The sequence below is a fragment of the Narcine bancroftii genome, chromosome 3 (genome assembly GCF_036971445.1).
Source record: "Narcine bancroftii isolate sNarBan1 chromosome 3, sNarBan1.hap1, whole genome shotgun sequence".
Lineage (NCBI taxonomy): Eukaryota > Metazoa > Chordata > Chondrichthyes > Torpediniformes > Narcinidae > Narcine > Narcine bancroftii.
Window position 1 is genome coordinate 239894309 of NC_091471.1, and position 9974 is coordinate 239904282.

Consider the following 9974-nt stretch of genomic DNA (forward strand, 5'->3'; position numbering starts at 1 on the left):
GGGGGGGGGGGGCACGGTTAGTGTGACGCGATGACAGCGCCAGCGACCTGGTTCTGAGTCCGCCACTGTCTATAAGGAGTTTGTACGTTCTCCCTGCATCTGTGTGGGTTTCCTCCCACGTTGTAAGGTGGAGGTTAATTGGTGCATTTGGGTGGCACAGGTTGATGGGCTGGTAGGTTTTTTACTGTATATGTCCACATATAAAAACGTTACCCATAACCAGGGTCATGTTATACAACACGTATAAAACCTGAACCTTGATATCCTGCAGTCAGCTAGTGGTGTAACGCCACAATTAAAAAAAATAAAAATGTATTATAAACCGGTCTAACCTACCAAGCTAACGAAGCTAACAGCATACACCAGTCACCATTTGCAACACCTGACAGGGTTTCTTGGAAACAGCAGCAGCCCCTCTCAGGGTGAACATTAATCCTTTAAACCTTTAGATTAAAATTTAAACCTTTGCTAGGTAATCTGGCGTAGCGGTTAGCGTAACACTGCTACAGCGCCAGCGATCGGGACTGGTCTTCGGATCCACCGCTGTCTGAAAGGAGTTTGTACATTCTTCCCATGTCTGGGTGGGCTTTTCTTTGAGGGCTCCAGTTTCCTTCCACCCTTCGAAACGCACCGGGGTTTGTGGGTCAATTGATACAATTGGGCAGCATGGGCTCGTGGGTCAAAAGGGCCTGTTACCGTGCTGTATGTCTAAACAAAATTATTAATTTTTTTTAAATATAGTGAATCAAGTAAATGGTAAAATTATGCTCAACACCATGTTTGTTCCTGCAAAGAACCAGCGCCTCACTAGTATTTACGTTACACCGGCGGGGATACTGTGCACAGTTATCAATAAGGTAGAGAGGGTGCAGAGAAGATTTACTCAAATGTTGCCTGGATTGCAATATCTAGAATATGGAGAAAGATTAAGTATATTGGGTCTTTCTTCATTGGAGCATAGAAGGTTGAGGGGGGATTTGATAGAGGTATATAAAATTAAGAAGGGGATAGACAGAGTAGATGTGAATAGGCTCTTCCCCTTGAGGGCAGGTGAGATTGGAATGAGGGGTCATAAGTTAAGGGTTAAGGGGCAGAACTTTTGAAATAACATAAGAGGAAACTTCTTCACTCAGAGAGTGGTGGCTTAGTGGAATTACCTTCCGGAAGAGGTGGTTGCAGCAGGGTCAATTTTGTCATTTAAGAGGAGGCCACTGTGACAGAGGTGCACCAAAGAAAAGGTACAAGGACTGCCTAAAGAAATCTCTTGGTGCCTGCCACATTGACCACCGGCAGTGGGCTGATATCGCCTCAAACCGTGCATCTTGGCGCCTCACAGTTTGGCGGGCAGCAACCTCCTTTGAAGAAGACCGCAGAGCCCACCTCACTGACAAAAGGCAAAGGAGGAAAAACCCAACACCCAACCCCAACCAACCAATTTTCCCCTGCAGCCGCTGCAACCGTGTCTGCCTGTCCCGCATCAGACTTGTCAGCCACAAACGAGCCTGCAGCTGACGTGGACTTTTACCCCCTCCATAAATCTTCGTCCGCGAAGCCAAGCCAAAGAAAGAAGAAGGATGAGTGCATGGATGTGAGGGGGTTGGAGGGTTATGGACAGGGAGCAGGTAGGTGGGACTAGTGGAGTTTCACTTAAATCGGTGCGGACTAGAAGGGCCGATATGGCCTATTTCCATACTATAATTGTTATATGGTTATATTATGTTCGGTAATTGACAGTATTCTGCCATTACTTGAAATGAATAGCTAATGTTGCGTAGTAGTATGCTTAACTCCACTGGTCAATGAGATGGTTGGTAAAGGACTATTGGGGCAGTAATCTGTCGACGGTCAGTGCCAGACTTGGGGAAGTTTTATACACCGTGCATATTTTAAATGTAGACATACAGCACAGTTACAGACCATTTCGGCCCACGCGCCACCCAATTACACCCAATTAATCTATAACCCCCATTACATTTCTGAATGGTGGGAGGAAACCAGAGCCCCTAGGGAAACCCCACGCAGACACGGGGAGAATGTACAAATTCCTTACAGACAGTGAGGGATTCGAACCCCAGTCCATTCCCAAACGCTGTGCTGTCAAGGCGTTGTCACACAAAGGCTCAGACCTGAAACGTTAACTGCCTGTTCCTCTCCATGTGTAACTTGCTGAGTTCCTGGAGCACTTGTGCGTTCGGCTGAATGAGTACTGGGCATTCGGTAATGGTGTCCCACCTCTCTTTTTCACAGGGTCCACCAGTCCCCTCGCAGCCTCTGCCACCTCCTTCCTCACCTGAAGCTCATCTCTAGGTCCGCACGCCACCCCATTGCAGCTCCAGCTGCCTTCACCGCTGGAGAACTAGCAGCATGTGCTCGAGGGCTCGCTCTCCAGGCGGGCATGGCCCGTGGGCGCACTCGTCACTGTGGCAACCGCAACCTGTGCTCATTAAACCCGCAGGGGAACAGAGCGCCGCTGTAAACGCAACACTCCCAGACATGAGGCCGGAACGAAGAGGCACGTGGAAAGGAAACCTGTCCATCACGCTGTCTGGCTGCAGCCCTGCATGACAATCTCGTCGTCCTTCTGTCAGCTTTCATATGAAGGAGTTTAAAGAACTCTGCTTCGAACATAGCCAGTCTTCAAACTGATTGGATGGATTCATACAGTGGCTTCCACTCCCCCCCCTCCCTTCCTCCTCATGTCCCTCCATCCCTACCCTCCCTCCTCTCACCTTCCCTCCTTTCCCACTCCCTTTGGGTCCACCCAACTTCCCCACCTTTCTTCCTTCCTCCCTTCTCAGTTGACCAGTCCCTCACACTGGGTCACTCCACGACATTGAGAGCTGCATCTGACCCCATCAGTCAGTGAGCCAGAGCCTGTCACTTCCATTTCAAGGTGCGTCAGTCCACCTGGAGCTGCCCAGCTTGGAGATGGCCGAGGCCTGTGTAGTGGGTCCAAGAAATCCTCTCGCATCCTTCTTGGCCAGATTCACAAGCAGCCATGAAGGAACGGCTGGAATGACCAATGCACAGCTGATAATGAAGATGATTCACAGGCGCTCTTCTTCACCATCCCCCAACCCCAACTCCCATTCAAAACCAGGTTCATCATGAATCTGCTTGATATCACTTCCAAATCAGGGTTTAGAGGGAGGTCAAAAACCAATAATAAATCTGGCAGCGTAGACCAACTGAGTACCCAAACAGAGGTGAGGGGGGTCTCCCGCTGACTGAAATCTATGGATCAACCTGCTGAAATATCAGGATATCCCTCAGGTCTAATGCCTGTCTGTTCGGAAACTAAAAGGCCGTGTAGGTGGGGAGCAAGTAATTTCACTGTTGTTAGGGGGTTGATTTAAATTTATACATACAGCATGGTAACAGGCCCTTTCGGCGCACAACCCCACACCACCCAATTAACCTACACCCCCCCACCCCCCCCCCCGTACATGGGAAGAAGGGTGGGAGGAAACCAGAGCCCCCGGAGGAAACCCACGCAGACGCGGAGAGAACGTACAGTCTTCTTACAGACAGCGCGGGATTCGAAGCCCGGTCCCAATCACTGGCGTTGGAACGGTGTTACGCAAACCGCTATGCCCGCCATACCGCCCACAGTTGGGGGTGAACAGAGCCACGAGAGATCCATTTGCATCAGCTTGTAGCTTGGAGATGTTCAAAGGCGAGGGGGAGAGAAGGGGATGAGTGCATTGGGATCCAATTTCCATTTTAATTCAGGAGGGTTGGGAACTGGAAAGCCAGCACACAAAACCCCATTCTCACCACATGGTTTAGCAATTACAAAAAGCTTAATTTAAGACAGTTTTTTAAATAATATTTAAAGGGCTTGAGGAAGTGGAGAGACCATTTTGACTTTGGGCCCAGTGTTAAAGAACAAGAGAGTGTCAAGAGTTGCACCTTACGCAGTTGGACACCAGCCCCATCACCTTGGCACTTTCCCCAATATATAAACCAAATATAATGGATTTATTCCTACACTGATATTTACAGACATCTTTGCAGCTGCTCTGTTTTATCTTCTACTCATAACCTGTTGTATTCTTGATGTTACCAGCTTTGGTGTTTTGCTCTGGATGCCAAGACCCTTCCTTGGTGTATTGTATTATCCTTTTTACAGAAATATCTATCAGAGTTTTGTAGTCCCATATTGCAATATAGCTAAAAGGAATTATTGCTGGCTCCCGATTGTTTCATTGAACACGGAATATCACGGATTTTTTTGGGGTGAGAGATGGAGGAGAGACTCAGGTTTTGGAGAGGGTAATTGCCAATGTCCCAACAGCTGAAGCCAGCATTAAATCTTGATTTGAGTTCTTAGCTCTCACCAGCTGGGGGAGCAGGGTGCCATAGAACAGCCTGTTGCTCCAACTGGCCTTGAACCTGGTGATGGCAGAGGGATGGAGTCTTGAGGGGGTTGGGTGGGGGGAACGGCTCTTGTGTCTCACACTCTGAGGTTAAACCAAGGAGGTCATATTCTTTCAGGAGGCAGGAAATGTAGTCTCAATAGCAGAGCTTCTGAATGAAGATTCCAGATTTCTTTTATTGTCATGTTACACAAAATTGCAGACAAAGATTTACCATCGACAGAAATTGGCCGACTCCCCTTACAGTCAGAGACTGATAAGCAAAGAGAGTTTCCCCGGAGTCATTGAGTGTCTGTGGATTCACCTCTGCAGCCACACTGACTCCTGTACGATCCATCGACCACCCAAGCTCCGGACCCGAATGTCCGACACGATTAGGAAACTTTCAGCGCCCTCGCAACCCTCTTGCATTCCAGCTCCAATCCCTCAAGCCAGTCTCCAGCAGCCTGCAGCAGGGTGCGAGCCCTTTGACTGTAAGTCGCCGCCGGCCTGGGTTCCTCCCCTCGAGTCGCCACCTGTGTGTTCTTCAGGTGCAAAGCCCCGCGCTGGTCACCGTCCGGTGGGTCGTCTCTGCTTCTCCTTCTCAAACAGGGGGTGGTGTCCACATTTCCTGGTACCCTCTGCTTCGCTGGAGCTTGCAACCCCCTCAGGCTGCCATCAGCACAGGTTCCGTGATCTGGAACAGCTATCTGGTCAGCAGCGGAGGCCCAGATCGACTGGAAGGTGAGGCAAGAATGCAGGGACATTGCCTCAAGATTCAGGCTGGTGGGTTTTGGACAGTTTGGGGCAGGAGTGGTAGGTGAGGGTTGAGCTAACCCTGAGATAGATTAAGGAAGGAGAAGAGGAGTAATTATGAATTGACCTGCTTCCTCTATCAGCCCTGCCGGGTGGTATTTGAAACCCGTAGGTTGGGACAATGACCCAGAACAGAGGGGAATTCAGTGGGGCTCAAAATCTTTTCTGCAGCTGTGAGGTACTTGATTGAAAGTCTAGTGAGGCCAGGACAAAATCTGGCAGTTTCCATGGCGACGGTGAATAGCTGCCAGAGATGTACCTTTGTGATGTGGCTTTTGGTTCACAATCACTCAGGCAAGCCCCCCTACTCCAGCCCACTCCTCGGGAGTGGGGTGGGATGAGCCTGCAAGTGAAGCTAGCAGACCCAGGGAGGGCGCAGTCTATCCATTGATTTCAGATTTATTGTCACAGATCCGGGGTGGTGCTATTCGTGGCCTATGTCCTCTCCCAAATGAGTTATTGTGCCCTTCCCCACACTTACCCTAGTGCCCCTGATTAGATTTGTTCTGCACTGACTCTGATCACAATACCTGACAACCCTGAGATTCTTTTCTCCTGCGGGCCATGCATAATTACCACTTAGTGGCAGTGCCAAAAAAAACCATGTAAATAAATAAAGATAAACAAATTGAGAGAACAAACCCATAAAGTGCAAAAGTAAGTCCTTAAACGTCTGAACAGTGGGGGTGGGGGTTGTAATGAACAATGGTGCTCCTGGACAAGGGAAAGAGTTTTGGCGAAGGGTCAAACATTTATCCCACTGCTTCCTTGAGCAGATTGTTTGCTGCCCCAGATTCCAGCGTCCGCAGACTCCCACGAGTCATCAGGGGGGTTTTGGAACAGTGTTCATCTGCATGGAGAGAAAGTCACCCCTCCTTGTGGTCCCTAGACAAAGATTCCTGTCTGCCAAAGCCCCATCAGTTGTAAGCATGCGAGGGGAGACATGTGGGATAGGGTGGAGGAAATGTATAGGGTGGGGAAGGAGCAAAGGGAAGGGGCAGAGCGGAGAGGGTAGAGCGGAAGAGGGCACAGAACAGAGGGGGGTAGATGGGTGAGGAGGGGGCATGGTGAAAGGGGTTGAGTGGGGGAGAGCAGAGGAGTGGAGTGGGGATGGGCCAGAGAATAGATGGTGAGGGCAGAGGGGAGTGGGTAGGGAGGGGAAGACGGCAGAATGGGTGTGAAAGGGGGCAGGGGGTAGATGGGTGGGGAAGGGGACACAGATGGGTGGGGTAAAGTCTGTCGATCCGAGGAACAAGGAAAGAAACATTAAAATAAATCTGGGGACACCATTACTAAATGTTACTTTGCAACTCCTCAATGGATCGAAGACCATTCGACCCTTCTCTCCATGGCTGCGAGCCTTCGCTCTTCTTGGAGCCTTCTCCCTGCCGATCACCACCAAAAACAAAACCCCTTCATTACTAAAACTCTCCCCACAACCACCACACAGCACTAGTAAAACACTACTGCCTTTGAACATCAGAAACAGGAGCAGGAGTTGGCCATTCAGCCCATTGAGCCTGCTACGCCAGTCAATGAGATCATGGCTGATCTGATGATCGGCTCATCTTCACATTTTCCCCATATCCCTTAATTCCCCTACTATGTAAAAATCTATCCAACCTTGTCTTAAATATACAGGTGGTCCCATCCAGTATAATTTTTTTTAAAGTCAGGTCCTGGAGATCCAGGGACTGTTTATTTTAACGAACTAACATGAGAGTGGCCACGAGCTGGGTGGGCACCGAGACCCCACTGCCGCCAAATATATTCGAGGTGGAGAAGGTGAGTGCCGTCCAGGTGCCGGTGGGGGGTGGACAAAGGGTCTTTCCAGTGCCTGGCGAGCTGGGCCATGAACCAACCAAGTGCTGCAGCTCCAGTTTAAGAACGTGTCAGCCCAGAGTAACATGCGTCTGATTTACGTCCATTTCGAGATCCGATCAGTCGGTCAGAACGGAACTCGAACAAATGTCGGGGACCATCTTCACCACCCTCTGGGAAGAACAGTACCTCTTCACCTCCATCCTGAATCTACTTCCCTGAACCTTGAGCCAATGCCCCCTAGTTCTGGTCTCTCCCACCAGTGGAAAAAAACATCTACCTCTATGTCTTTCATAATTTTGCATGTTTCTATAAGATCCCCTCCCATTCTTCTAAATTCCAATGAGTAAGTTGCTAAGGGATTACTGTATTTAAGGTGAAAAAACACAAATGCTGGAGAAACTCAGCATGTTAAACAGTGTGTTTATGTAGCAAAGGTGAAGATACATCACCAATGTTTCAGGCCTGAGCCCTTTATCAAGATGTAGGGAAACATGAGATACGTCTGAACAAAAGGGGAAGGAGGGGGATGGTGAGAGTGGGAGATGGTAGGTGGAGGACTGCAAGAAGTGGGGTAGGAGTCTCGGCTAAGTGGAGAAAGGAACTGGAATACCATTGTATTTAAGGTGGTATGTGGGTGGAAAAGAAGGTTGAGAACCACTGCTATAACTTTTCCCATCCATCGCGACAGTCCAAATGCCTTTGAAGTGTCATAATTTGCCCACCTCTACCACGTCCTATGAATCTGCCTCCCTCGGTGTGAAACATTTGCCCCTCAGGTCCCCACTTAAACCTCTCCCCTCTCAAATTAAACCTATGCCCTCTAATTTTAGACTCCTCTGCTCTGGGGAAGAGTCTTAAATTAGAAGGTGTTTCTTTGGAAACTAACTGTTCACCTGATCTGTACCCTTCATGATTTTGTAAACTTCGCTAAGCTCACCCGCCTTCTGTTAACAGGGAGAAGAGGTCCCCGCCTCTCCTCGTGCGTCAAGCCCTCTAATCCTGGAAGCATCTTTACTAATCTTTTCTTGACACCCTCTGCAGTTGAATGATTTGTTACTGCTACCCTCCCCCCACAGCCGTTACTGATCTCAACCTCTTCCTCTCCACTACGAGTCCCGTCCTCCCCATTAACTAACTGGCTGCTCTCCCACACCCCCAGGCCTGCCCCTTAGACTGAAGAATGATCCAGAAAATTAATTCCTTTCTGTTGAGCCACCAAGAAAATCCAGGCCTGCAACATTCTGGTTGCCAGGCAATGGGAGTTGATTTTTGTGGAGAATTAGAGAAAGGATTCTTTCCAGCATTCCTCGTGTTAATGAGAGCCCGGCTGGCCTGTCGATGGTGTGATGTGATGTCCATGACTCCTCCCTAAGGCGGGGAGCATGGTCAAACTTCCTTCCTGCAGCATACAGGACTGGGAGGACAATCTTTCTCCCAGAAAGGTAAAGGTTCCATTAGTGTCACATAATACTACATTTAGAATGTAGCACACATAAAATTCGTTAACTTTGTCCACCGCAAGGAAGACAGAGTCGCCAAATTTGTCCAGTGCCCCTCACAGAAATGAGGCCCCAGCGAGGAACAAACTCGCGGCCCCTGGTTTACAAGACCAGTCCTCTAACCACTGAGCTATTGGAGACCTGGACCTCTGGAAATGAGTGAGGGTCAGGTTGGGGGTTGAGATTAGGGTTGGGATTAGGTTTAAGGTTAGGATTAGGGTTGGGGTTGGGTTAGTAGCCAGGGTTGAGGTTGGGTTGGGGTTGGGTTTAGGGTCAGGATCAGGATCAGGGTTTGGGTTGGGGGAGAGTTAGGTTGTCAATGTGCGGGGAGCAGGTTAATTATCCCCCTTGTGCTACTTGTCTCCCATCTCAGCGGTTCCGTGTCGCTGGAAACTGCCTCTTTCTGTTGGCCCAGGCTTTCATTACCCTGGACCCATTCCTGCCTCTTAATGGAATCATTGCCTTCCTCCTCTCCCCGTGGTTGTTATGTATCCAGATGTTTCTACTCTCTGTTCAGTGGGATACTTTAATTCTGATCTTCAGTGGGTGGGGTTCTGCCCTCCCTCCTTGGCGAGGGGTGTAATTGGGGAAGGTGTAGACCCGGCCCTACGCTTCCATCCTATGTTTCTGGTAGATGGTCATTCCCATCTTAGGGGGTTGGGGTTGAGGTTAGGGGTGTGGTGGGGGTTGGGATTTGGGTTAGGATGAGGGTTGGGGTTGGGGTTCAGGGTCAAAGTAGGGTTTAATTAGGGTTCAGAGGGTTGGAGTTCAGGTTAGGGTTATAGTTTAAGGTTCAAGTTGTGGTTCGGGTTATGGGTTATGTTTTCAGGTTTGGGTTCAGGTTAGGGTTCTCAACCTTTTTCTTTCCACTCACATCCCACTTTACGTAATCCCTATGCCATTAGTGCTCCGTGATTGGTAAGGGATTGCTTAAGGTGGTATGTGAGCGAAAATAAAAAGTTTGAAAACCACTGGGTTTTAATCATACCTAATGGACGTTTCAGAACTCCAAAGGAAATGGATCAATGACCATTTTTCTCAAGCAAAATATTTCAGTGACAATTGGATCTAGAAGGGAATACTTAAAGTGGGATGTGAGTGGAAAGAAAAAGGTTGAAAACCACTGGATTAGGGTTTGGGTTATGGTTTTGGGTTTGGGTTAGGGTTTTGGGTTCGGGTTAGGCTGATGCGAGGCTTGTGATGCTAAATGCATCTGCACTGTGTTTGGGAAGCCCCTGACCATAGTTCTGCCAGAGTTCCACGTTCCCTTCCATTCCAAGCAGCATTGCATGGAGGTCCAGGAAAGGCTAACTTGTGTGGTGCACATGATGGAGGGGGAGGATAGAGGGGTGAGGGAATGAACAGATGCGGCCATAGATCAGGAGCATGGGGCTGCAATCTCTCGCACTCCACATACGTGTGGTACACTGTCTCGTCCCGGCCGCAGAAGCGACAGGCAGCCGGGGTGTCGATGAAC

At 49.3% G+C, this 9974-nt stretch overlaps 1 protein-coding gene across 4 annotated transcripts in view; it reads left to right on the forward strand.

The window, feature by feature from the left end:
- Positions 1–4186, forward strand: part of LOC138758390 (KN motif and ankyrin repeat domain-containing protein 2-like) — a 130685-nt gene extending 126499 nt beyond the window's left edge. For all 4 annotated transcript variants that reach the window (XM_069927232.1, XM_069927233.1, XM_069927234.1 and 1 more), the window contains one exon: positions 2248–4186. In XM_069927232.1, the coding sequence (XP_069783333.1) occupies positions 2248–2307 (60 nt within the window). In that variant the 3' untranslated portion in view covers positions 2308–4186. The remainder of the gene's footprint in view (positions 1–2247) is intronic.
- Positions 4187–9974: the final 5788 nt, after the last annotated feature.